This window comes from Phalacrocorax aristotelis, chromosome 2 (genome assembly GCF_949628215.1).
Source record: "Phalacrocorax aristotelis chromosome 2, bGulAri2.1, whole genome shotgun sequence".
Lineage (NCBI taxonomy): Eukaryota > Metazoa > Chordata > Aves > Suliformes > Phalacrocoracidae > Phalacrocorax > Phalacrocorax aristotelis.
In genome coordinates, this window is record NC_134277.1 from 86,995,901 (window position 1) to 87,023,560 (window position 27,660).

The 27,660-nt window shown below is 37.0% G+C and overlaps 1 protein-coding gene across 1 annotated transcript in view; it reads left to right on the forward strand.

Moving 5' to 3' along the window:
* Positions 1 to 27,660, forward strand: part of DNAH5 (dynein axonemal heavy chain 5) — a 173,604-nt gene that overhangs the window by 138,876 nt on the left and 7,068 nt on the right. Inside the window, exons 58-75 of the mRNA XM_075084263.1 lie at positions 201 to 377; positions 1,327 to 1,530; positions 2,966 to 3,145; positions 4,063 to 4,200; positions 4,504 to 4,639; positions 6,106 to 6,422; positions 7,977 to 8,132; positions 8,536 to 8,718; positions 13,349 to 13,592; positions 14,711 to 14,825; positions 15,290 to 15,480; positions 17,771 to 17,892; positions 18,759 to 18,908; positions 21,913 to 22,158; positions 23,522 to 23,741; positions 24,443 to 24,648; positions 25,436 to 25,639; positions 26,224 to 26,439. Coding sequence (XP_074940364.1) covers positions 201 to 377; positions 1,327 to 1,530; positions 2,966 to 3,145; positions 4,063 to 4,200; positions 4,504 to 4,639; positions 6,106 to 6,422; positions 7,977 to 8,132; positions 8,536 to 8,718; positions 13,349 to 13,592; positions 14,711 to 14,825; positions 15,290 to 15,480; positions 17,771 to 17,892; positions 18,759 to 18,908; positions 21,913 to 22,158; positions 23,522 to 23,741; positions 24,443 to 24,648; positions 25,436 to 25,639; positions 26,224 to 26,439 — 3,405 coding nt within the window. The remainder of the gene's footprint in view (positions 1 to 200; positions 378 to 1,326; positions 1,531 to 2,965; positions 3,146 to 4,062; positions 4,201 to 4,503; positions 4,640 to 6,105; positions 6,423 to 7,976; positions 8,133 to 8,535; positions 8,719 to 13,348; positions 13,593 to 14,710; positions 14,826 to 15,289; positions 15,481 to 17,770; positions 17,893 to 18,758; positions 18,909 to 21,912; positions 22,159 to 23,521; positions 23,742 to 24,442; positions 24,649 to 25,435; positions 25,640 to 26,223; positions 26,440 to 27,660) is intronic.

A 27,660-nucleotide genomic window follows, 5' to 3' on the forward strand; every position in this document is an offset into this window, starting at 1 on the left:
TAAAAAGATTAATCAAGTAAAAGGAAGTTAAGTGTCAGGAAAAAAGGGATCTTGGAAGCTTATAATACTGATGAAAGTCATCTTGTTTGAGTTTTCTGGTTCTGGAATTCAACAGATAAAATTTTACAACAAAAATGAATACATTCTTCCAACTAGGTGTTTTCTTTAATATTTGGCATGTGGGTTTTCTCACATTCTAGGTATTGAAAGAGGTTACTGTAAAAGCACAGGCTGCTGAGAAGGTGAAGGGTGAAGTTCAGAAAGTGAAAGACAAAGCTCAAGCTATTGTAGACAGTATCTCAGTTGACAAAGCCATTGCTGAAGAGAAGTTGGAAGCCGCCAAACCTGCTTTGGAAGAGGCGGAAGCAGCCTTGCAGGTTAGTACTTGGACCATGTATAACTGCTAAGAAGATGGGCTTATTTGAAAACAAATACAAGATTGTAGGCACATCATATAAGTCATCTATTGACAGAAAATGTATGCAGATAAATATACATGTTTTGAGACTTTTTAGGTTCAGTTTTGGTTTTCTTTTTCCACCTGAGTACCAAACCCAAAATAGGCAATTTTTCAGTAAAGGGTAAGTTTTAACTTTCATTTGAAATATAGTTGATATATGACGCGCTACAGATTGATATTAGACCAGTAACTGAATGTTGATACTGTTACAAAACAGCTTGTGTGCAGTAAGTGGAGTGCCTTCTATGTAAAACCAGTTATAATTCCATACAAATCTAAACCTCCTGTTTTATTTTCAGTTTTCACCAGTTAATTGCATTTTGAATAAGTTTGCTGATCCACTCTTTTCCGCCTCCTTAAAAAAAATTTCTTTTTTCTTATGACTGGTGGCATTACCCAGTTTTCTAGCGTTCACAGTGGGACTTCATGTCTTTCGGCATATTTGTAAGCTTTTTTAATAAAGTGATAACACTCTGCCCATATCTTTACACGATGCATCATTAGTGATGAAAGGTTTGCATTTTTAACAGATAGGTAAAATTTCAAGATATTTTTGTTTTGCTCTTTGTTTTGTCAAAAATGTGCATGGTAGTTTTAAGGTTTTAGGTGTTGCTGTAGAGGTAGAGCTGAGACTCTACCCCTGTAGAGTGGAGCTGAGGTTTCCTACTAGTTACTAGGAGGTAGTGGTGAGAATCTGAGGGTCCTTCTAGCTTCATGCTTTTTAGAGGTAACATGATATTAAATCAAAAATAATATGATTTTTTTTTTCTTCTCCAGTGGATTAATACTGTTCGTGAGTTTGTGCTCTGTGTCTTATTAAATAAACAATAATGGTAATTGCTTTACCCCTTGTTTTGAATTCACAGACACTAAAACCTGCAGATATTGCCACTGTCCGCACATTGGGTCGACCTCCTCACCTCATTATGCGTATCATGGACTGTGTGTTACTGCTCTTCCAGCGAAAAGTGAACAATGTGAAAATTGATCAGGAGAAGTGCTGTGCCATCCCATCATGGCAGGAATCTTTGAAACTGATGACAGCAGGGAATTTCTTACAGAACCTACAGGTGCTTGTGCAACCTTCTTTTTAATATTTTTTTAATTCTAGAAAATAGGGGGCAGTGTTTTCTCTGGTGTTCATAGGAGAACAAATGTGCAAGGGGAATCAGACATACAACAGATCTGAAATGTTAAGGGCTTAAAAATAAATACATCATAATGAAACAAACTTGAATCTTTCTGGCAAAGTCAGGTCATAAATCAATTGCAGTTACTCCTAAGTAAGGCAATGAAATTACTTGCAGTGACAAATGATTCAAAGCTTTAAGCATTTGGTTTGAATAGCCATTACTTATCTGTTTCATTAAAGCTGATAGAAAACATCTTTTTTCTGGTACCTAACTTTTCATTAATTTTCAGCATTGCAACTTGCGCAGTGGCTTGCAAAAGAATAGTTGATTATTAGGACCTACAAAATCATATTTTCTAAAAATTTGGGATTTTGAGCTCTGTAGCATGTGTCTAGGGACATGGGAAGGGTGAATAAATCCCTGTTCATAATTTAAACTAGTAATATTATTATTAATCTACTCATAATAAACTGTACCTTGTCATGCCCCGCTGGATGTTGTTATCTCTGATTTCTGCATTTTGAGGAGTTAATCTGTCTCTTGTCCAGTGGGAAATCACAGGTGGGAGGCTTGACCAACTTTGTATGGTTGGTAGTGCTATGGATGCCATTTATGTAGTATTCACATTGCATCTACTCTTAAAGTTTTTTATTTTACCCCAGGGGGCCTTCAACATTTCTTTGCTTGTGCATAGATAAACCTATTTGTGCCTCAGGGAACAGCTGTTTTTCAGGTTACTCAGCAATGGACTTTCATTATAACTTGTAAATAAATCTTTAAAGAATACCAAACTTACATAGAATATTTGACCGTCTAAATAAATTTGAAGGGGAAAATGGAGAGCTTTTGGGGATGAAAAATGGAAGAGATGTTTTTTGGAGAAAAGACAGGGTCAAAATAAATTCTTAAAATTGAAACACATTCCACTAATGAAATAAGGTAATTTAAGGAGAAGATAGGTGGCTTCCCCTCTGAAAGGACTGGCTTGTAGAATTTATGTTTATTAACCAGAGCTAAGCTTTTCCTTTTATTTTTGAAGATTCTTAAGTTACTTATTCAGTATTAAGGAAAATGGAATTTCAAGCAGGATATCAGTGATATTTTGTATCAACAATTACCTGTGTAATTGTAATGGATAGTGTAAGATAGAGAAGATCATAAATGAAGGCAAACTTTCTTCCACTTTTGTAAGAATATACAACAGAGTGGAATGATTTGGGCAAGCTCTCAAAGATGCATGAGATAGAGAACTTCGTATTAGCTGTTTGTAAGAAACATCTGTGATCTTGGTAGTATTCTGCATGTGCTGAAATACATATATGTATAGTTTACATATATTACGTACATTGTGTATATTGCACTTTATTTTTAGCAATTTCCAAAGGACACAATTAATGAAGAAGTGGTAGAACTTTTGAGCCCTTATTTTGAAATGGTGGATTACAACATTGAGACAGCCAAGAGAGTATGTGGGAATGTTGCTGGCCTTTGCTCGTGGACCAAAGCTATGGCTGTATTTTTTTCCATCAACAAAGAAGTATTACCTTTAAAGGTAAGTCTTTTAATCAGTGGGAGGCATGCAAACACCCTTCGCTCCTTCTCCTCCCCACCTGTGCGCACATGAGGATTTTATCTGCTGGAAACATCAGCTGCCTTATTCTGATTGGTGCATGCCTCTGGAGGAATTTATGATCTAGAAAATAGTAAACCTACAGTAAAATATATTTCAAATGTGCTACCATTTGTAAGCTGTCAAAATTGCAGAAGAGGTGGTGCAGTTCTATGCCTCGGGCCCCTTCTGAATGGGGTTGAAGGAACTTTCCTCTAGTTTAGTTCAGTATTGCAGTTGCTTTACCTTAATTAAGAATTAAGTATGAAAAAACTTGAGATCTGGTTTTTGTTATGTTTGAGATCTCAGTTCATAAGAAGACTGTACAGAGTCTCTGTTCATCAGTGTTGCTTAGAGAAAAACAGGCTTAAATAGTCGTTAAAAAGTAAGAGTGAAAGTCAGAAAGAACATGGCCAAGCATGATTTTTGAAGTAGAATAGCTTGTATTTATAATAGGAATGACTGAGAGGGAAGCAAGGTTTGTAGTTAAAGGTAGTATGTTTCATTAGACAAAGCATATTGGCTGGAGAAATCAAGTAGGCTTCTAGTAGTAGTACCAGTCTGTTTTTTTGCAGGCCACATCAGACTAACTTTTGTGTCAGATGGAGAATGGCTGGTATTCCCTGAAATTTTTCTAATTATTTTTTCTAACTGATGTTAGACCAACTGCTTAACTGCAGCTCCCTGCAGTAAGAAGTTAGTTTGTTGTAAAATTCAAATAAAAGGTTTTAATGAATGATGAAATCTCTACTGAGCAGTTTGATTTTGAAATCTAGTACAGTAAACCTCTTTGAGATACATTATAGCAAATGCTTTGAGATGCATGTATGAATACACTTTTAAGTTTGTCTGCTTCATAGGCTAATTTAGCAATCCAGGAGAATCGCCTAACCACTGCTATGCTGGACCTGCAGAAAGCTCAAGAAGAACTGGGTGCCAAGCAAGAAGAATTAGATATTGTCCAGGCAGAGTATGAAAAAGCAATGAGAGAAAAACAGGTGAACTGCTCTTTACAGGAAAGAAGTTGCTACCCTTACTTTAAGGAAAACTTAATGCATTCTGTCAATTTCACTATTATTCCTTGGAAAGCATGTTGATGACATTTATGACAGATGTTCATAGTTTGTCCTGATAAATTTTTTCCATCCTACTTTCCCTCTTTCTTTGCACAGAGGTATAAGTGTTTGAGAGTATATTTTTAGGCTGTTGTTTTACTACTGGTTTAATTAGATGCAGAGATTTTTCTGGCCTATCAGATACATGACTGTAAACCATATTTCTTGGTGTATGGCTTTCTCTAGACTTTGCTTGAAGATGCTGAGCGTTGCCGTCATAAAATGCAAACTGCTTCAAGTCTTATAAGTGGTTTAGCAGGTGAAAAAGAGAGGTGGACAGAGCAGAGCAAAGAATTTGCTGCACAAACCAAGAGGCTAGTGGGTAAGCTTTTGTCCCCACCTTTGAACTTGGAAGTTAGGCACTTGAGTTTTAATGGGTAGTGAAGCTGAAAGCATTTGAAATGTCAATCTTTTCCTTTGTAGCTTAGCTTTCCTGTTGCTAAAATCAGGGTAATTGTTATTAATTCTCTTGCTAAAGCACTGCTAGGTAAAAAAATTAAATATGAGACTGAAGATCATATTAAAAAACCCCAACCAAACAAAAAAGCCCCAAACAAAACAAAATTCCAACAAAATAATGCAGTAACTGTGTATGCTATGCATGGGCTTTTACTTGATGTATATGACATGCAGTGCATGCTTAGGACGCTGATGCTTCTAGGAAGCAGTCCAAAGAGAGTGATATGTTAACAAGTGCCAATAAAATATCTATAACTGAGAATACATATGGAGGAGAGGAATACTAATATTCAGGCATTGACATTTATATGTAGAAATCAATATTTTTAAATGCAGTTACTCATGTTCATAAAGCTTTTGTTTCTTATAAGTTAATCTTTATTTTATAAATATGCACTTGGAAACTGAAGTGCTTTGTAATAAACAGTTCACTAGTCATATCAAGTAAATGAAATTTATTGTGTTCTCTACTGTGGTCTGAAATGTCTTCTCTGACTTTTGCCTTGAAATGCTGTAAAAAGCAGATATTGTTGTATAGGTTGTATTACGGTAGATAAGTTGTATTTTATTTGCTTGTATAATATGTATACATGTATTACTAACTTACTAAAAATACAGAATACCTTCCCCAAAGAGTCATCATGGTTTTATTTATAGATAACTTGAAAAAATCTAAAAAATATTAGTACTCAGTATAAAAGTACAGTATCTTCTTCAGTTTGGAATCCTGCTTTTTTACTTCAGAGGTACAAAAAATATGAACTATGGTGTCATGAAACTTAGGGGGCAATTTTGAAGCTGACCAGAAGATTAAAACTTGTCACACTTAATACCTCCATAATAATGTTTGTCGCAATTTTTATTATTATTAGTAATAGCTATGATTGATTTGTTCTTAATTAATAATATAAAGGTTCTTTTCTCCCCCAAAAATATTGTTTAAGCCTGTTCTCATGGCTGTTCAAGGAAATGATGGAATGGGAAGTTTATGAGTAAGTTTATTCTGCCATGTCCTGCTTGTTTGGAACAGTGTTCAGAGTTGAGTGTGTGTGTGTTGGGTTGACCTTGGCTGGCTGCCAGATGTCCATCTCTTGACTCTACAGATGCACTGTAAAGATAAAGTAAACGTGGGATATACTGAAATGTAGCATTGCCTTGCTATGTAATGAGCCTGGGGAGTAAGGCTGATTTGTCGTCTTTATGGGTCAAAGTGTGTTCTTCAGGTACCAGCCAAACCATGTAACAACTAGAGGAGGAAGCAGCTCCTTCATGAAGATATTTGGCAGAGTTGTAATGTTTTATTTTCTTTTTTTCCTTTGTCTCTTTCAGGTGATGTACTCTTGGCTACTGCTTTTCTGTCCTATGCTGGTCCTTTTAACCAGGAGTTCCGCAATCTGCTATTAAATGACTGGCAAAAGGAAATGAAAAGCCGGAAAATCCCCTTTGGTAACAATTGGAATCTCATAGAAATGTTGACTGATGCTCCAACTATTGGTGAATGGAACCTGCAAGGATTACCAAATGATGACTTATCCATACAGAACGGAATCATCGTCACTAAAGCATCTCGTTATCCCTTATTAATTGATCCACAGGCACAGGGTAAAATTTGGATTAAAAATAAGGAAGGCAGAAATGAACTTCAGGTAATAGAAATGCTGGCACTTTCATAATCCCTAGAAAATCTTCGCTCACAAAACTTTGCAATTCAGTGATTCAGATAATACTTTGCAAATTCCTTTTATGTAAAAAGCTTAGTCATGATTTAAAGGACACCTCAGATATACTTTGGTATGTTTGATATTTGGCTAGGTATGAAAATGTACATTTGAAGCTTATTAGTACCAGTGACTTGATTTATGTAGTGAATTTGGGACTAGACTCTCTTCAGTAGTGCCCATCGACAGGACCAGGGGCAATGGGCACAAGTTGGAGCACAGGAAGTTCCACTAAACATGAGAAAAAACTACTTTCCTGTGCGGGTGCCAGAGCAGTGGCACAGGCTGCCCAGGGAGGCTGTGGAGTCTCCTTCCCTGGAGACATTCAAAACCCACCTGGACGCGTTCCTGTGCTCCCTGCTCTGGGTGTGCCTGCTCAAGCAGGGGGGTTGGACAAGATGGTCTCCAGAGGTCCCTTCCAACCCCTGCCATTCTGAGATTCTGTGTAATTTATTTTGATGAAACGTAAACTGTGGGAAAATAGGCTGAATGGGTAATGTCTGATAAGGGCTGAAGCATATTTGCAGAATGCTATAAGCATAAGAAAAAAAAAAACAAATAAGCGATTAATACAGATTGATATAAATGTTTAAAAATTCAGATGCGCAGCATGATATTGCTGTCATCTTTTAATAAGAAATTTTTGATTATTTGTGTTTTCTTGGCATGGATGTCAGGTGCTAAATATTCTGCAAATATACAGGGAAGACAGTATTGCAACAACATATGGTCTGAGGCAAAATACACCAGCTCAATGCAAACAGGAAAATACGAGAAAGTCCTTGCTTGCTACAATTATACTTACACCAATAAATCAGCATTTTTAAAGATACCCCTGAAAAAGATAGAGGAGTTTGAAGGATGATAATAGAGTGGCTCTGAGAGTATTACTAGGAAACTACTTTCATTCATGTTGATTGTTATCTCAGTGCAGAACCCTTTAATGGTTGCCTAGCTAGTTATGTAAAAAATTATTATTAGACTTTAACTATGTAGTTATAAACAAACTAAGATGAATGTGCTTTGTGTACACATTGAAAATTAATCACAATTGTACTGAGGACTACTTTTTAAAGCAAAGACCATTTAATGGCTTGTTCATTATAAACCCCTGATTTTCAAGGGGGAAAAAAAAAAGGCACCCTAATCTTTGTGCAGTTCGACTTGGGTAATAAAAAGTTTCTGTGAATTTCTGGTTTAGTTGCACTCATAGGATGTCAAAACTTTAAGTGCTCAGTGTTACTTTGCTTCTGCTTATGTAGTTGAAAAGTAGAAGTTTGCATTCAGTAAGATCTGAGAATATGGTATGCTGGTGCTACCTTTTCTTGTGGTCACAATCTTTGCCTTAATCCTAGTCTAACCATAGCGTTGTTTTTTTTGTCAGTACTTTAAATAAAATGAAATAATTTATAATTATAACACAAACAAAAAGCTTAGTAACTGAGCATAACATAATGTATAGGTCCATGATTGTATTTTCAGATCACTTCTTTGAATCACAAGTATTTTAGAAATCACTTAGAAGACAGCCTTTCTTTGGGAAGACCTCTGTTGATAGAAGATGTTGGAGAAGAACTTGACCCAGCACTTGATAATGTTTTGGAAAGAAACTTCATTAAAACAGGTTCAGACAACAAGGTAAAAAATAAAACCAATGAGCAAACAAGTGGAAACAGCACCTCCCCTTGCCCTCAACAAAATAACTCCTAATAAATATATAAAAGGTTAAACTCATATTTAAATTTGATTAATGCTAATACCAAAAAAAGGTAGAGTTAAGATCACAAATAGTTAATACATTTAACCTACAGAGTTCTTCTCTCTTTGTTTATGAAAATTTTTAAAAATTGAAATAATCTGTGAATGAGTAAAGTGTTCCATAGATATTTGCAATAAATTCTTTGCATCATATGTATAATTTAAAGCTGGATTTTTATGCATTTGAACAGAAAAATGTAACCTTTGTTTCTATGTGCAGTATCTGAAGGAGCATGTGCTGGTTCTTGATGTCTCAAGACTTCTTTTTAATACTTTTTTTAAGGTGAAGGTTGGTGATAAGGAGGTAGATGTTATGAATGGCTTCAGACTTTACATTACTACAAAACTGCCAAATCCAGGTTACTCTCCTGAAATTAGTGCTCGAACCTCCATCATTGACTTTACTGTGACCATGAAAGGTCTTGAAAATCAACTCCTGGGCAGAGTCATTCTCACAGAGAAACAGGTAAAAGAATTAATTGTATCTTTTTCCTGACTATACATCTTACATTTACCTGTAGAAGGTTTGACTTTCATTTTAATTTATTACTTTCCATATTGCAGGGTAACTTTCTGTCTCTCTCTATTGTGATTATTCTTAATATAACCTTTTTATGATGGTTTAAAAGCTGGCACAGAAGAAATTGAGTCATTCAAATAGAAGTTTCTGTTTGTCTTTATTGTCGCAACTGCACCATACTTAGATTATTTTTCCTGCCTTGATGAGTCATAACCTTGTGGGAATGGCCTGTGAAAAGGAGGAGGCCTGGAATAAAAACTGATGTTCTTCTGTCCACACACTGTGGAGCTCATGGCAACATAACCTGATACAAAGGACTCCATTACTTTCTTGCTCCAAGGGGAAACGGGCTAACTGCCTATTTTAACATTTGTCTTGGTTCAGCCTCAGTCGGCAGCTAAACACCAGGCAGCCGCTCGCTCACTCCCCCCCACCCCTCTGGGATGGGGGAGAAAATCGGAAGAGTAAAAGCACAATAAAAACTTGTGGGTTGAGATAAGAACAGTCTAATAATTAAAATAAAATAATAATTATAATAATAATTATTATGACAATAATAACAATAATGATAATATAATAAAAAGGAAAAGGGAAAAAGGGAAAAAACCAGAAACACAAATGATACAACCACTCACCACCCACCGACCGATGCTTCTCGTCCCTGAGCCGCGATCTCTGCCTCCCTCCCCCAGCCAGCTCCTCCCAGTTAACACGCTGGGCATGACATTACATGATATGGAATATCCCTTTGGCCAGTTTGAATCCACTCTCTCAGCTGTGCCCCCTCCCCTCCCGGCTTCTTCTGCACCCGGCAGAGCATGGGAAGCTGGAAAAGTCCTTGACTAGAACAAGCACTGCCCAGCAACAACCAAAACATCAGTGTGTTACCAACATTGTTTTCATACTAAGTCCAAAGCACAGCACTGTGCCAGCTGCAGTGAAGAAAATTAACTCTATCCCAGCTAAAACCATGACAACATTGCAAAGGTGTTAGTTGAGGAGGTCCAAGTTCAGGATGACAATCCCAATAAACATGCCACCAGCAGTTCTAGAGGGAGGCTGGTTGATATAGAATCATAGAATAGTTTGGGTTGGAAGGGACCTTAAAGGGTCATTTAGGCCAATCCTGCTGCAATGAGGATGGACATCTTCAGCTAGATCAGATGCATAAGAAAGAATCTTTTGAACTGTTGGACACTAATCCCTGTAACTACAAGCTCAGGCAATGCTGAAGTCAAATGAGACACTATGACTGTGTTTTTATTTATGTTTTGGCAGTAGTTTCAGTGTACCTTCACTAGAGTGGTATGTGTTCCCTTATTGTGGCATCTGTTGAGGTCCTCCTGTCCTCTTCCCAGTGTAAGACATTCCTTCTTAATGGCCTCAGTCATAGTGTCAAGTAGTTGCATTTTATTCCTGATCAGTCCATGGAGCTCATGAGAGAACTCATACTCTATGAAGGCTTATATTTTGTCAGACAACTTCACTGCACCATCAGCTTTGCTTCAATCAGTAACAGCTTGTCAACCCACAATGTAATGAAACTACCACTGTCTGGCTGAAACACACTGTAATGTGTATATTCACAAAGCCTTATGCCAAACTTCACTTCTGGGCCCCACAACACAGTACATTCCCCAAGATGACAGCCCTTTTATGAGCTAATTCCTCCATTCATTGAAGTTGCTGTATGCCTGCTTGGAGGATACAGGAAAGATGTGAGCTTAATTGTTCTCAGAGATGCAAAACAATAGACTGAGAAGTAATGGACTTAAGTTGAAACATAGGAAGTTCTGATTAGATATTAAGAAAAAATAATTACATCAAGAGTAGTCGAAACCAGGAGCAGATAATCCAGGGATGTTGTGGAATCTCCATTCTTGGAGGGGTTCAACACTCAACTGGACATGCCCCTGAGCAACTGATGTATTTAGATCTGCTCTGAGAAGGGGATTGGACTAGTTAATTTCTAGAGGTCCCTTCCAAACTAAAACGGTAGCTGGTCTATCTACATAGATTTAATTCCACTCTATTTCTTGGAATAATTGGATTTGAGAGACTTGATATATGTCTGAATGTAGTATAACTTATACTGTTTTAATGATATGATTGTTTTGATATATTGGCTGTTATGTAATTTGAAAAAAAACTTGCTTATTTAGAGTTGTAGAAATAGATATGGCACATTAGTAGTGGAGTTATACAAGAACTATTTGTGGCGTTCTGAATTTTCACATTCATATTTCAAGATTTGTAGTGGAAAAAGGCTCAAGTTTTGTAAGGAACAGTTGATGCAAATTCTTGCACTTGTGAATCATTTTGTGACAGAGTGATACAAGCTATGTAGCAGCTTTTATGAAAATTAACAAGGTCTAGCATTCTTTGGTACAGCCTGTAAAATGACAGCTTGTAATAGCAATTCCATAAAGCTGGATTTGAAATAGCTGCCTTGGTGTAAGTTCCTCGAATTTATGTATATGGTAACTTGGCTTAGTTTTTTTGCATCATTGACATTACGATGGAAAATTTGGAAGACATGCTGAAAACTTTCAACTGCGTACTCTTCCTGATCTACAAAAAATATTTTAGAAACTTAATAGATGGATTTCTCACTAAGTTTTCATCTGAGGTTACTTCACTTGCTTTATTTTGGTCATTCTGTTTCCAACTTGTTACTCAGGCTCTTCTTGTGAGGAAAACTTAGCTCTCTGGTTTTTAAATGCATTGCACTCTAAAATATGTTTAACCTTTTAAATTGAACTCAGCAAAACATGAAATTTAATTTGGCTCAGAATGATTTCTCAGCATGATAATTATTATATTTAGTTAGATGCTAACATTCTTTTAATGCTATACTTTTAAAAATTGTTTCTGCTTCATCAAACTTGCATAATGCTTGTCTTACTTCATAATTGCTACCTGCTTTTCTTTAGTTCCATTAGGCATGAGTTGATTAAAATGGAGTTAACTGTAGTTTCCTTGTCTTTTTTCATCAGCTTTTGTCAGAATCTTTTGAATCTGTATGCCCATCTTCTAAGTTATGTGACATTTACATTATTCTATGACAACGGTTCAAACAAATCTTTTTTACCTCATGATGATGATGTTTCAATACACCTTTTGTAGAGTGAGAAGAAAAGAACCTAAATCTGATAATGAGATGAAGATGATTTTTTGTTTTAATTTAATTTTTAAGATAAAAGAACATTCTTTACAGGAATCAAATACTTAGGAATGTTTGAAATTTGAAATACTTAGGAATGTTAGCAGAATGTAGGAGTGAGTAGACCACAAGTTTAGAATGTGGGAAAACAAAAAAGCAATTTCAGAAGTCGTAACAGTGTTGCAAATTTGTATAAATGAAGGCTACTCAAGTGAGGCAGTAAAACCTTTCCTTAAGCCTTGTTAAGGTCTCAGGTTCATAAAGCCTCTAGTGCTATATGAAAGGTGATGTATTTCTCAGTGTTGTCCCTGTGTTTTGGAATAGTAGCAGCCTGTCTGTAGTGCTGAAGTGGACTTGGCAAAGGTGGAGTGAACAAACAGCTTCCAACTTTGGAGAAACATTGTTAAAACTGTCCACGAGACCTCTTCAAACAGTGAGGAAGTACTTCCGTAGACATAACTAATATTTTTACGAACTGCCTCACGTATTGTTGATTCATAAGATTCACATTATCCTTATCTTATGAAAAACTCTTAACCCTTCCTCTGCCTTTTTCTTCTTTCCTTTTACTTCAGTGTATTGAAACATTTTGTATTGTTTCAGTGGAGTATTTTTATCTCTGAGGGATTAATTTCTAATAAATTTTTCAAGTTTAAGAGTAGTATAAGAATGAACAGAAAGGGCTTTTATCTTTGAAGAAGATATTTCTCTAGATATATTAAACACTTTTTTTTAATGTAAAGCTATTAGTCAACAGGTATTCATCTTTTATATATGGTATATAAATGACCCAGCTTGTATTACTAAAAGTAATCAACTAAATACTTCCAGTGAAGCAACTCAATTTGAGTTCTGCATGCTTTCTTGAAACATGTTTCCATGAAATATTTTAGTGAGAGACTGAAGTTACCCCTGTTTGATGGAGGAGTATTTTTAGATGTACTTCTTGAAATATTTGATGCTTGATTCATTGACTAAGGATACTCATTATTACTGAGACTATATTTTCAATATGGTGATTGGAAAACAGAGCATAAATGGGGGTGGCATTAGATTAACTGAAACAAAATCCCTTGCCTGGAAATGTGTTTGCACTTGTCTTTGAAACAGAAAGAGAAGAAAAACAATTACTATTCTGAACTTCTAATTCTATTAGGGCATTATATGAGCATGCTCCATAGTATTTGTTGAAATGATTTTTAAATGCGTACTTATGTAGCAGGTTCAGAAACATGGCAATACACCAGCTGTCAGAAATAACCACTGGAATTCTTTCCCCAAATTAGTGCAGTTACTCTTGACCTACACTGTTTGAGTAGGACCAGTACTTCTAAAATAAAATACCTTTGGTTTATTTTGGTTTTATTTTTGATTACTCTTCTGTTTTCTAAATATTACCGTGTATTCCAACAGGAATTAGAGAAAGAAAGAACAGATCTTATTGAAGATGTGACTACGAACAAAAGGAGGATTAAAGACCTGGAAGATAACCTTTTGTTCCGACTTACAAGCACTAAGGGGTCTCTGGCAGAGGATGAGAGTCTGATAATTGTATTGAGTAACACTAAGAAGACTGCTGAGGAGGTAACACAGAAGCTGCAAACTTCTGCTGAAACTGAAGTACAGATCAACTCAGCCCGTGAAGAGTACAGACCTGGTGAGTGAAGGTAGTGATGAAAGACAAATGACTGGATCATATGGTTAAAACAGCAATACTTAGAGAAATGGTAGGATGAGATCATGAAGACCATAGTGGGTGGGAAGGATCTGTGTTTTTCTGTAAGTAAAATGGATCTAGGAAATGTCGTTTTGAGCTATGGTGGAGAAAATAGTCAACGTTATGCTTCATATGGAATTTATAAAACGGAGCGATATAGTCTCTCCCTAGACTTCCCATTGCTCTATATACAAGTGTACCTGTCCATCTAGTCTACTGCTTAAGAAACTTGGGAGGGCTTGTGTGTTCTTTTTTAGCTGTTGAAATGTTGACACTTTATATGGACTGCCAATGAGATCAGTCACTAGGGTATTCAGGTAACTATGTATTTGAGTTCAGTATGTTGACATTCTTTTAGGGGGGCAGTATAATTGTAAATGCTTTTTGTATCTGTTTGGATGAATGCTTTGTTTATCCTGTCATAGATCCTTAAGTTATTATAGTCAGCACATTTAATCAGTCTTTTGGCTTTTAACTGAGAGGTGAAAAAGTGAAAAAAAGTGAAGAAAAGTATGCTCTCTGGAATTGTTATACCTGCATTTTAGGAAATGCATAAAATGGTAAGTTAGAGTACCAGAAATCATTGCAGATTTTGTAAAACCTCTGTATTTAAAACTAAATGACTGCTGAAAGTAAGTTAAATCAGTGCTGGGTAAGTTAAATAATTATAGTTCATTTGGCTTTCATATGACTCCTGTAAATGTCTGTAAAGAGAAATTTGGCTACTCAAGCAGTACTTCAAACCATCTTACTTTTAATATGTCCTACTGATGATCTGAATATTGCAGTATACTCTCCAGATGCTCTCCAAATATGCTCCTGTTTGCAAACGGGGCTTTACATAGTATGCATTAATTACAGAAAAGATTGGGTTTTTTGCTGATGTATAAATGAGGATCAAATTAAAGTTTTAATTATTTTTCTGGCCAGTAAAGAATGGAGCAACTCAAGGATATTCAGGTAACATTAATGTTAGACTCACTGAAATTGTTGTAGACAGTTACAGTTTTCTGCTCTGCATTTCTACTTTGAACACAGTCTTGTTTCCTGTCCTTCAGTTGCAACTCGAGGTAGCATCTTATACTTCCTTATTACTGAGATGAGCATGGTCAACGTGATGTATCAGACTTCGCTTCGGCAGTTCTTGGGTCTTTTTGACCGCTCCCTTGCCAGGTAATTTAGCTAACAATAAGTATCACTTACGTTTACCCAGTCCTGGAGGTGGTTGTAGTACAGTAAAGATTTGCTGTTAAGTAATGTCAGAAAGAAGAGTGTTGCTCATTACAATCTTGACAGGAATTGTTAGTTTAAATACCCATAAGCTTTTGTCTGTTAGTTACCAAGGCAAAAAGCCTTCAAATGTACATACAGTCCTTAAAAATTATGCATTAGGTAATTAAAAACCATTATACTGTGCTGATTTTCAGCTACACAGAAAGGCTTGATTATGAAGGAATTTTTGTTGCTCCTTCAGTATGAAAGTTGTTGCTAGCTCGCTCTCTGATATTCTGTGGTTTTGATCTATTATTTTTTCATGTTTTGAAGGTTCTGAACCATGGCTTTTTGTAAAGACAAAGTATTCCCTTTAATAAAGCCTATGCAAATTGACATTCAACTGCAGACCTTTCTTCCAACAGGTCTACCAAAAGCCCTATAACTAGCAAGAGGATTACTAATATTATTGAACATATGACATATGAAGTGTTCAAATATGCTGCCCGTGGACTCTATGAGGAGCACAAATTTCTCTTCACATTATTACTTACATTGAAGATTGATATACAAAGAAACAGAGTGAAGCATGAAGAATTTCTGATGCTTATTAAAGGTTGGAACTACGGAACAATTTTAAGTAGAACACATATATTATTGTAGAAAATTTGTGAGCTGTAGTTATATCTCCTAGCCAATCTGCTGCTTCCTTTTGCACATGAGAAGCCAGTCAATTGAAAAGAATACATGCTTATCATTCTGTTCTGTTGAGAGACAGCTTTGTATGGTGTTTCTAATGTATAGCAGCACACTGAATATTGATAAATATAGCTTTGACAATTTTGAGAATTTAAAAGGAAATTTGTTAAGTTTCAGTTTGTTTCAGCTGATGTTTATGTCTACTGCTCAAATACCACCAGGTATGTGTTTGACTTAGAAAACTTATTATTATACTAAACATCTTTTAGTTTATTTGGTAACTTTAGGAGGATGAGCAAGCAAATAGGAACAGAAAGTGTTGCTAACAATTTAAAAGAATATCATACTCTTAGCTGAATGTGACAAATTCATGGCTTTAGTCTTAACTGCATGCAGGCACTGTGTATCTTTACTTGAAAGCTTGGAGTAATTTTCTATTACCTTTCCAAGATACTTAATTTTCCAGGCAACATTTATTTATGGATTATAACTGTTAGTTTTAACATGTTGAATCTTCAGAATGTCTTTTCCCAACAAGCATTTGTTTCCCGGCACATTGCACAGAGAAATAGTAAACCCTCAAAAGAGAAACTGATTAACAAAGATTAAGTTTAAGAGACATCATAACAAAAATATAAACTAACCAAACTACAAACCCTGTTTCACCAAAGATGGTGTGACTTTTTAAGGTAGAAACCCCCTGTAACTTCATGATTAAAAATCTGGATTCACGTACCTTGTAGTTTCTTTTTATTTTGTGTTTGTTTTCTTTTAGCTTCAACTGAATACCAGGGAAAGCAAATGTACATATTGGGTGTTATTACATGATCTATACAACAAAAAAAAAAAATCAAAGAAAAAAGATGGATTTTAAAAAAATCACAGAATCACAGGTTGGAAGGGACCTCGGGGATCATCTAGTCCAACCTTTCTAGGAAGAGCACAGTCTAGACAAGATGGCCCAGCACCCTGTCCAGGGGACTCTTGAAGGTGTCCAACGTGGCCGAGTCAACCACTTCCCTGGGGAGATTATTCCAATGATTGACTGTCCTCAGTGTGAAAAATTTCCCTCTGGTGTCCAATCAGAATCTCCCCAAGAGCAACTTGTGTCCGTTCCCCCTTGTCCTCTCCAAGTGATTCCTTGTAAAAAGGGAGTCTCCATCTTCTTTGTAACTACCCCTTAAGTACTGGTACATGGTGATGAGATCCCCTCTGAGCCTCCTTTTCTCAAGGCTGAAGAATTCCTGTCCTCCCAGCCTATCCCCATACGGCAGGCTTCCCAGTCCTTTGATCATCATTTTGGTGGCCCTTCTCTGGACCCCTTCCAGCCTGTCCACATCTTTTTTGTACAGCGGGGACCAGAACTGTACGCAGTACTCCAGGTGTGCCCTGACAAGCGCTGAGTAGAGCGGGATGATGCTTCTTTATCTCTGCTAGTGATGCCCTTTTTTGATGCAACCCAGCATCCTGTTGGCCTTCTTGGCTGCAGCAGCACACTGTTCGCTCATGTTGAGCTTCCTGCCCACCAGGACCCCCAGGTCCCTTTCCACAGAGCTGCTCTCCAGCCAGGTGGATCCCAGTCTGTGCTGCACTCCCGGATCATGCTCTCCCAGGTGCATGACCTTACACTTCTCCTTGTTGAAATTCATAAGGTTCTTGCTGGCCCACTCTTCCAGCCTATCCACATCTTCCTGCAGAGCAGCTCTCCCTTCTGGAGTGTCTACTTCCCCACTCAATTTGGTGTCATCCGCAAACTTCATCAGGCTGCAGTTGATGCTGTTATCCAGATCACTTATGAATATGTTGAATAACATTGGGCCCAATATTGATCCCTGGGGGATCCCACTTGTGACAGGTTGCCAGTTTGAAAAAGAACTATTTACCACCACCCTTTAGGTGTGGCCTGTCAGCCAATTTCCCACCCACTGATGGATTTAAAAAATTATGTTTTAAAGTAGGATGAAAAACAAGATTTGAAAATAAATTTTGCATGTTAATTAACTCAGAAATTTCTTTGTGACCATCCATAGCTACTAAGTAGTCTTTCTCCAGACCGGGAAGACTTATTCATGTGAAATAGCCTTGCAGTATCTAGTTTACATTTTCCAAATAAACAGGTCTTTTGTTGTTGTTTTTCGTTTTTCTTTTGTTTGTCTTCTGGTTGTCTCCAACAGTTCTAATTATAACTAATTCCTCATTTCTTGCAGGTGGTGCTTCCCTAGACCTTAAAGCTTGTCCTCCTAAGCCTGCTAAATGGATTCTGGATATGACTTGGCTGAACTTGGTGGAGCTCAGTAAGCTTAAACAATTTTCAGATATTCTTGATCAAGTAAGTAAGAGCTTTTTAAAAGGAATCTCTTGTCTGACAGTGATAGTTTGGTAGTGATCAAGGCATCTGGTGAGAAATTGGTTTATTTTATAGAACAGAATGAAACTGACAGCAGATAGTGACAGTTGAGGCCCCGACTACTTAGCAACTTGTATTGAGAAAAAGACCTTAAAAACCCAAAGAATAAGAAGAAAGTAGGATGTTTCACACCCTATATAATTATAATACTTTCAGACTGGGAGACAGCTTGGTGTTATCCAGTTCACATAATGCAACTTGAATGTTCTTCCGGTTATTAGATTTTCTTTCATTCCTATTGTGCTTTCTTACACTATGTTTTATGATACTTGTTCCAATATTTTTCTGATTACATGGACAAAGAGTTAGGGAAAGAGCGTTCAGTAAATTCAACACTTGTATGAATACTCTTAATGGACACTAAGTGTATGGTACCTAATGGAGTAAGTAACTAGTGTTTGGTATACATGAAGAGTACCTTCTGTACAGTCACGTGGGAAGCAGATACATACCTACTGCTCTCAAAGCTGTGTCTGAACCTAGCTATCTGTGTTCTGACCTTGTTATGCCAGTATATCATTAATGGAAAATACTGAGTAGTAGCTCATTTTTTTCAGAATATGAATACTTAAGGGCATTCTTGCATTCTACAATTTTTGTACTTAAAATCTGAAAGCTTATCCTCTCTTTTTTTAATAGCCTTACTAAATATGTGAACTAAAATGTCTAAACAAATGTCTGCGTGTAGATTATGTGTCTCTGACCTGCAAAAATTTTGTAATTTAGTGGCAGTTGAAATGTGACTTGTCTGTTTAGTGCGATTTACTCCTTTGATGGTATAACTGCAGATTTCCAGAGCAGAGAAACAGTGGAAAATCTGGTTTGACAGTGAGAAGCCTGAAGAAGAACTGGTTCCAAGTGGCTATGGTCAATCCCTGGACTGCTTTGGACATCTTCTTCTTATGAGATCTTGGTGTCCTGACAGGACCATAGCTCAGGTACGTATATATAGCAAACAGACTTTATTTAGGTGTCATTAGAATAATAGTTGCAGGATTGCAGTTCAGTACTTTATTTAATGCTAAACTCTTTTTTGTAATGGACCTTTACATTGCATTTTCTGAAATTATTTTCAGACAATTTATGCACTTGTTACAAGGGCAGCGTTAGCAAAATTATTCCAATGTATTGAACGAATACAGAGGGGCAACAGGGATGACCCTGGTAACTATAGGCCCCTCAGTCTCACTTCTGTGCCTGGTAAAATTATGGAGAAGATTATTCTGGGAGTTAATGAAAACCACCTGAAAGACTATGCAGTCATTGGTCCTAGCCAGCACGGGTTCACGAGGGGAAAGTCCTGCCGAACAAATTTGATTTCCTTCTATGACAAGGTCACCACCTAGTTGACCAAGGAAAGGCAGTCAATGTGATAATTTTGGATTTCAGTAAAGCTTTTGATACTGTCTCTCACAGTATCCTCCTGGACAAAATGTCCAGCATACAGCTGGATAAACATGTAATGTAGTGGGTGAGCAATTGGCTGATGGGTCGGGCTCAAAGGGTTATGGTAAATGGGGTTACATCGGACTGGAGGCCTGTCACTAGTGGGGTTCTGCCGGGATCCATTTTGGGGCTCTTTAATGTCTCCATAAATGACTTGGATGTAGGACTTGAAGGAATCCTAACTAAGTTTGCTGATGACACAAAACTGGGAGGAGCTGTTCACTCTCTTGAGGGCAGAGAGGCCCCGCAGAGAGATCTAGACAAAGCAGAGAGCTGGGCAATCACCAACTGTATGAAGTTTAAAAAGGGCCGGTGCTGGATTTTGCACATCCAGGGTTGCCATGCTCCAGGTACATACAGACTGGGGAATGAGAGACTGGAGAGCAGCTCTGCAGAGGGACCTGGGGGTTCCAGTCAACAGCAAGTTGAACGTGAGCCAACAGCGCACCCTGGCAGCCAAGAGGGCCAACCGTGCCCTGGGTGCATCGAGCACTGCATTGCAGCTGGTCAAGGGAGGTGATATTCCCGCTCTGGTCTGTGCTGGTGCCACCTCACCTTGAGTACTGTGTGCAGTTTTGGGTGCCACAATACATTAAGAATATGAAGCTACTAGGGAGTGTCCAGAGAAGTGCCATGAAGTTGGTGAAGGGTTTAGAGGAGAAACCATATGAGGAGCGGCTAAAGTCACTTGGTTTGTTCAGCCCAGAGAAGAGGAGACTGAGGAGAGACCTCATTGCTTCCTCACAAGGTGAGGAGGAGGGGCAGGTGCTGTCCTCTTATCTCTGGTGACCGATGACAGGACCCAAGGGAAAGGCAGGAAGATGTGCCAGGGGAGGTTTAGGTTGGATATTAGGAAAAGGTTCTTCACCCAGAGGGTGGTGGAGCAATGGAACAGGCTCCCCAGGGAGGTAGTCATGTCACTAAGACTGACGCTATTCAAAAAGCACTTGGACAACGCCCTCAGACACACGCTGTGAATTTTGGGGTTGTCCTTTGCAGGGCCAGGAGTTGGACTCGATGATCCTTGTGGGTCTTCTCCAACTCAGGACATTCTGTGATTCTGTGACTCTAAGAATATTAGCCAATGATTTTACTATGGAGATAGGATTTAATCTGGAAACATACGTGTTTATCCAGTTCTGCTTTGTCAGTTCAGAAGGTATTCGTGACTGTCCTTGCTGATATTACTCACTGGAATTGTAGAAGTGTCCTCATGTTAGGCCTTCATGAACTCAGTTGGCTGAGAGAAAGCAAAATGTGAAAACAATTTAACTGAGGAACCATTTCTTGCATGGAAGAATTAGACTCACCTTAGAAGAATCTGTATTAAGGTCTGTTCAAAATTTGTCATTTATTGCCATCAATTTAGAAAGGTGATAAATATAAAATCAAAGTTTATTAAATGGTTAGACTTATTTTTAAGAAAAATCAACTTCTAGGAGCCTGTTTTAAATCTTTATGTTCTTCTCCAGTGCAAAAGAATAAAAACTATGCAATCGCTGACAATTTCAGAGCAATGGTCGGCAATTTACTGGAGTCACAATGCATCAGTAAAAGTGTGGTATTAATTTTGTGACTGGATTCAGAGAAAGTCTCAGTAATTATTGGTGTAACTGCAGCCAGTAGAAGGTTAAATAGTACTGTATAAAGGATCTCTCAGATGTGTGCTCTGTATCTGAAACTGATAATGCAAAATTAGTTTCTCAGTTCTGTTAATAGCGGGCCAGATACACTTTCATCTTACGATGGTTTTATGAAAACTGATGCTAAATGCTGAACATCTTTTGTCTCTGGGAAGTAACCCAGAAGTCTAAGACAAAAGCATTGTAGTAGGAAAAGAATACAGGAAAGATCAACTCGGACTGTTTAAAAGAGCCTTTTCTATTTCTTAATAAAAAGGAACAAAAATCGAATTATTTTAAAAATAAATAAATGAATAAATGAATAACAGAAATGGTCTTCACCTGTTCCTCTGGATCTTCTGCTTAGTGGCAGTTACTTTCATCATTACTACTATTAATTCATTGGGGTTTTTTAGCATGAAGGTGGGAGAGACCTAACAACTTTGAAGCATATCGTCTATCCTTTCCTCTTTTTTTCTTTAGTATTTGGAAAGGAAAAACTAGATTTAAAGGTTAGGAGTTATGCTATCTAATGGAGATACCATCTTTAAATCATTAAAGCATTTCTAAAGGTTTAGTGAGATTATTATTTTTATTATACTGTATTATATGTTACAATTACAAGGTATTATATATAAAAATACATGCAGATATATGTAATAGAATAATTATTTTTTAAGTTTTATCTGGTTTTATAAGGCTGTTCAAAGACAGTATGTTAACACATAAAAATAATTATGTTGCATATTTGTATTTTTGATATAAATTTATAGCAGCCTTTGCTCTTCAGTTTACTTATTGGTTGTATTTACACTGGGAAAAAAACAGTATCAAATGATTACATCACAGGTTAAATTTACCCTTTTTAATATAGGCAAGAAAATACATCATTGACACTATGGGGGAGAAATATGCAGAGGGAGTCATCTTGGACTTGGAGAAGACATGGGAAGAGTCAGATCCACGTACTCCTCTCATATGCTTTCTTTCCATGGGCTCTGATCCTACGGACTCAATTATTGCTTTGGGAAAAAGACTGAAGACAGAGACACGTTACGTTTCCATGGGCCAGGGGCAAGAAATCCATGCCCGTAAACTCCTACAGCAGACAATGTCTCATGTAAGAGACAAAAATCTGAGTGGTTTTTTGTATCTGTATTAAACTTAGAAATGAAAATCCTATCGTGAAATAAAGTTTTTTGGTGGGTAGTTATTGCTAATGCAAGAACCTGTATTTATTTGCATAAATAAGTGTCCTAAGCAATAGAACTGCCTTTTCATAGTCATTTAATTGACCATAACAAACTTCTCGTTGCTGTGCAGACATCAGTGTTTTTCATATAAAATGGAGGTTTTGCTGCAGGTTGTTCATTGATGAACATAGCTGAATTGGTTGTTTGGAATGCATGAATACTAAATATTCTTCAGCAAGCATTTCACAACATTTTTTCAGTTTTGTGTTTTTTAGTAATGCAATCATATTTAGTTGAATGAAGAAGATGAATTCCAAATATACTATAGATAGTTACATAACCTTGAGAAAAACAAGGCTCTATAGTAAAATCCAGACTACTATTGCTGTAGTCTGGATTTTGAACTGGGATAGGCATTTTACAAGTGAAACATGGAAGAATTAAAGAATAAAATTTTCTGTATGAGAAAGAAAAGCTGAGTTGTTCCAATTTAGTATGCTTTGCCCATCAGGTAGTAGTACTGCTATGCCTGCTGACATGAACAGGTTAAACTGCTTGCAGTCCTGTGTTATGAGCTTCTTCCCTGTCTGTATAGCCAGTTTTCCTCTGACTTTTGCCTCAGATTCTTGTTTCACAGCTTCACATTAAGAGCTAATTAGTAGGTCAGATGAGAAGAAACTCACTCAAAAGATGGGGAAGAAGAGCTCCTTTTTTTTCGTTAAGAGAAATGCAGTTACTTTCCCTCACTGTCTCACATACCCTCTTAATGAAGATGTATTTGAGATGTCTGTATGAAGTATGGTCATTCATATGAGAAAGTTTGATCTCTATTGACTGAGAGCAATAGATTGATTAAGTATTCATATTTGGTTTTTTTCCCAAGCCTGTGGCCCTTGTGAGGAACAAGGTTTAGCAGCTTGTTCTTAGCGCTACTTCTGAGCTCCCTTATTTAAGATCAACGAAATCATCGGTTCACCTAGAAAGTAAAGATTTAATTAATTTATTAATTGCATGTGTACCATTAGTATGGATACTGGCCTCTGTACATGAAGTGTACATGAAAATGAATTATTAAGTCTTTGGTTTTGATTTGGTGAGCCAGTGGTGCAAAATTGACTGTGGAGGATTTCTTCCTTTAACAGCTCTCATAAGCACTTAAACCTGCTATATTTTTCTATAGCTTAGATGCTTTGGCTTTGTTCGTAACCTACAGCATAAACAAAGAGTGATTTTAGTCATTTCAGTTTGTAAGCGACGTTGATAACTTCATATTCTGTTGCTTTAAACTAGGGAGGTTGGGCACTTCTGCAAAACTGCCACCTTGGACTTGACTTTTTGGATGAGTTGATGGACACTGTAGTAGAGACAGAGACTATCCATGAAAGCTTTCGACTGTGGATGACAACTGAGATTCACAAACAGTTCCCCATCACCCTTCTTCAAATGTCTATTAAGTTTACCAATGAACCACCACAAGGGCTCCGAGCTGGACTAAAGAGAACATATAGTGGTGAGTGCTAGAGTGGTAATAATTTAAAGTTAAATTTTGCTCATTTTTGGACTCTGGGGTTATCATGTGGCCACATTGTAGCCACTGAGAGTAGGTGTCAGGTAGTATGAGGAACTGATCACAATGATTCCAGGACACATCTTGATCCTTGGTTTGAGCTAGAAGTTGTGAAAATTAAAAGGAAGAGAAGATCTGCTGAAGTTCTGTCACCAGAACTGATTGACAACAAAACAGGAAGTGCTTTTTCTTTTCTCAAATGTTGTCTTCTAATATCTCAGTTCAAAGTGTTTAAATTTTTAATCTTCTTGTGTCTTTTGGTTGAAAAGCATCATGTTAATCTTTGTCGGCTATTGAGTGCTCTTTACGCTGTATAAAATAAAGGTCTGGAGTCAAAGAGTCTGTATAGAAAGCAACTTAGTGTGAATTCAACTGTTAGTAAATTGTGGGCGTTTTTCTTCTGAAGATTACTCTCTTAATTTGAGCAACTTATAATTGTGTAAATTGTTGCCTAATAATAAGAAACTTAATAACATGCTATAAACTGTCTCCAGCATAGAATACTTTGTAGGATAATAACTTACTCCTGGCAGAGGCAGAGAGCCAACTGAATATCTCTAGGAGTGATGTTTTAGTGCTGATTTGAAGTGGTCTTGAAAAATACTATTACTGTGTTTCTTATAAAGCCCACTTAAAATCAACAGGGGTCAGCCAGGATTTACTAGATGTCAGTGACATGGTGCAATGGAAACCGATGTTGTATGCTGTAGCCTTTCTACACTCCACTGTTCAAGAAAGACGAAAGTTTGGATCTCTGGGTTGGAATATACCCTATGAGTTTAATCAAGCTGATTTCAATGCTACTGTCCAATTCATTCAAAACCACTTGGATGGCATGGATGCCAAGAAGGTAATCAATGTTTCTGTGGGGAAGGTGGATCAGGATGATGGATCTTTCTAGTAGTGGAATGTATTTACATGGCTCCCAATAACTGAAACACAAGCATGATTTTAAATCATTCTTTTGTTTCTTTCCACAACGTTCAACATTCCAAGTGTACATGTTTGTAGAGCAGAAGGCTTTAAATTATACTTTTAATTCTGTGTATGTTAAATTTATATATTAACCTGTATGTTAAAAAAAAAATCCTTCCCAGCCATCTCCCCATAAAACTTCAGAAATATAAACCTTAGAAGTAATATCTAGACCTTCTTTTCAATGCTAATTAAACCAGACAGTTTTTTGTTTAAATCAATTTTGAGTAAAATAGTAAGATTTGGCTCCTCTAACCTATTTTGGTAGCATAAAGAAATGGAAAGTTGCTTTAAATGACTGCAAGAATTCCTCTTACATTCTTCACTTTCATATGTTCAGTTGGCATATAGAAGTATGTGGCAGATTGCTTTGTGATTGGTGTTTTAAGTGAAGTTGAAAGCATGATTGGAATGGGGCTGTATCGCTCTTTCCCCACATGCTGGAATAGCCTCTTGAATTAATTGTCAGTGAATTCTATTTTGAGAAATTCTTGAAGGTGTTCTGGAAATGCAGGTTTATAGGAAAAAAGAGTAGCAGGAAACAACTTTCTTCCAAAAGGGACAGGGATGCAGGACTTGATATATCAGCTCTTCTTACTAAGGGAGATGTAAATAGATGAGAAGAGGATTAGCTAAAGCCAGTGCTTTCTTCTTGGTTTTAGGGGATCTCCTGGAATACTGTTCATTACATGATAGGTGAGATCCAGTATGGTGGCCGTGTGACAGATGACTATGACAAAAGACTCATGAACACCTTTGTAAAGGTTTGGTTCAGTGAAAATACATTCAGTCAGGAATTCAGCTTCTACAAAGGATACAGCATACCCAAACGTGCTATGGTGGATCAATACCTTCAGTACATACAGGTTGGTAAATGAAAGCTTTTCAAACACAAAAAAAGCCCGTTCACTTGTTTCTCACAAGCTCCTGAGTATTTTGTCTTTTCTTCTGAGTACCTGTATTTTGCCTTTTGTTCACAGAGTCTTTATTGCTTTCTAACAGTCTGCATATCTGTTAGTGACAACTGGTTGTTGTCATCAATGTTATCACCATTGTCATGAAAGTAGACTTTTCTTTTTTGTGTGATTTTCTTGAGGGACATACCTGAAGGCATACAGTTATTAAAGAGGACATAGAATGGACTCCAGACATCGAGTACAACCTCACAGAACTAAAAGACGTACATATATGAAAGTACAAGCTGGCTCTTAAAATAGTGTATAGGGGTTAAAACTGAATTAGTGGTTAATCTTGGTGTGATTTAGGCTGTGACATGACAAACAGATCACCAGTTGTTTGCCCTAAGACTGTTTGATCTAGCCTCTTAGTTTGCAATATAAGGGAGGGGTTTTTGTGTTTGTTATTTGGTTTTGTTGGGGATTTTTTCTTTTTTATTAATTAGCTCATAAACTCATCTCCAGTTGTTCTCTTTTTATATTTTATTATATAGAGTCTTCCTGCTTACGACACACCAGAGGTGTTTGGTTTGCATCCCAATGCAGATATCACTTACCAAAGTAAACTTTCAAAAGACGTATTGGACATCATCCTCAGTATTCAGCCTAAAGATAGCTCTGGTGGAGGAGGTGAAACCCGAGAGGCAGTTGTAGCCAGACTGGCTGATGATATGCTGGAAAAGCTTCCTGCTGATTATGTACCATTTGAAGTGAGTTAATGAAATTTTGTCAAAAACATTTTCTCCATCTTGCTTTGTGTGGATTAAAAAAAAATGTAATGATGTTAATTATTCTAAAAGGATGTCTTCATTCATTCATACAGACAATACTTCAAAAACATATTTTAAAGAAGTCTGACCCCAGACCCTTAACATTTATAATGAAGTCACTAAATGTGCAGTGAAGTGCTTTTTTAAGAGCTTTTTCAAAATACTAAACCACTTAAGCATTAAGTTGTCATTTGTGCTATGAGGGAGGTGGAATCATCAGTTTTTAAGCTAAGTTTGTTGACATTGTAGAGAACTGAGGTGGTGTTGCAAGTGTATTTTTGCTTCTAAAAGTATTACAGCTTTAGCATATGTATTACTTTGGGATTCAGCTTGCATTCTGAAAATATTTTTAGGTTGCTTTCTTCTTCAGTGAAGTGAATGCTGAAAAGCTTGTCAAGTGATAGCTTTCATTGACTGAAGCCTAGTTTTGGTGTCTCAGGATCCATATTAACATATAATAGCCCATGTAGTTATATTTGTAATGGACACCTGCTGCCTTACAGCCACTTATTTTTTGAAATAGCAGTCTTCCTTTTGTTTATGTGGAAGATGGAGTGTCTCTCAAGGTTAGAGGGTTTTCTTACAGTTAGAAAACATTTACTAATGACTAGATATATGGACACTCCAATTGACCATATTCTGTGTCCCCCATCCTGGAGACTACAGTTGGAGTGTTTGGAAAATTTGTGTTGTTTCTGGGTCTTTCCATAGTTCTTAATTGTCCTTTAGAGCCCCAGAATTTTAGAATGCTGACATTATAGTTCTTCTTAGGTGAGGCTGGCTATGAATTTCAAATGAATGAGAGGAAAATGCTTGTAGAATAATTAAGGTTCCTGTATTTCCTGTATCAGGGATGCTGAACTTCTGTGTTTCATGGTATTTGTGAAAGCTTAAAAGCAAGTAAGATTGATTATGTCAGCAATAAAGCATTTACAACACTTCTGTTATTAAATGGATGTTAACCGCCCCAATGTGTCATCGGAAAAAAGTTCACATTTTCTGTTTGTGCTTTAACAGACTCCCAGAGTAGCCACCTGCTTATCTAGGCAGTAAGACGTTTTATTAATTAGATCATTTGCCTGCCATCTCCTTCTTGAGGAGAGTGACATCTCTTATCCTTAGTCTTCTGCCATTTTAATTACTCTTTAATGAAAGTTAGCA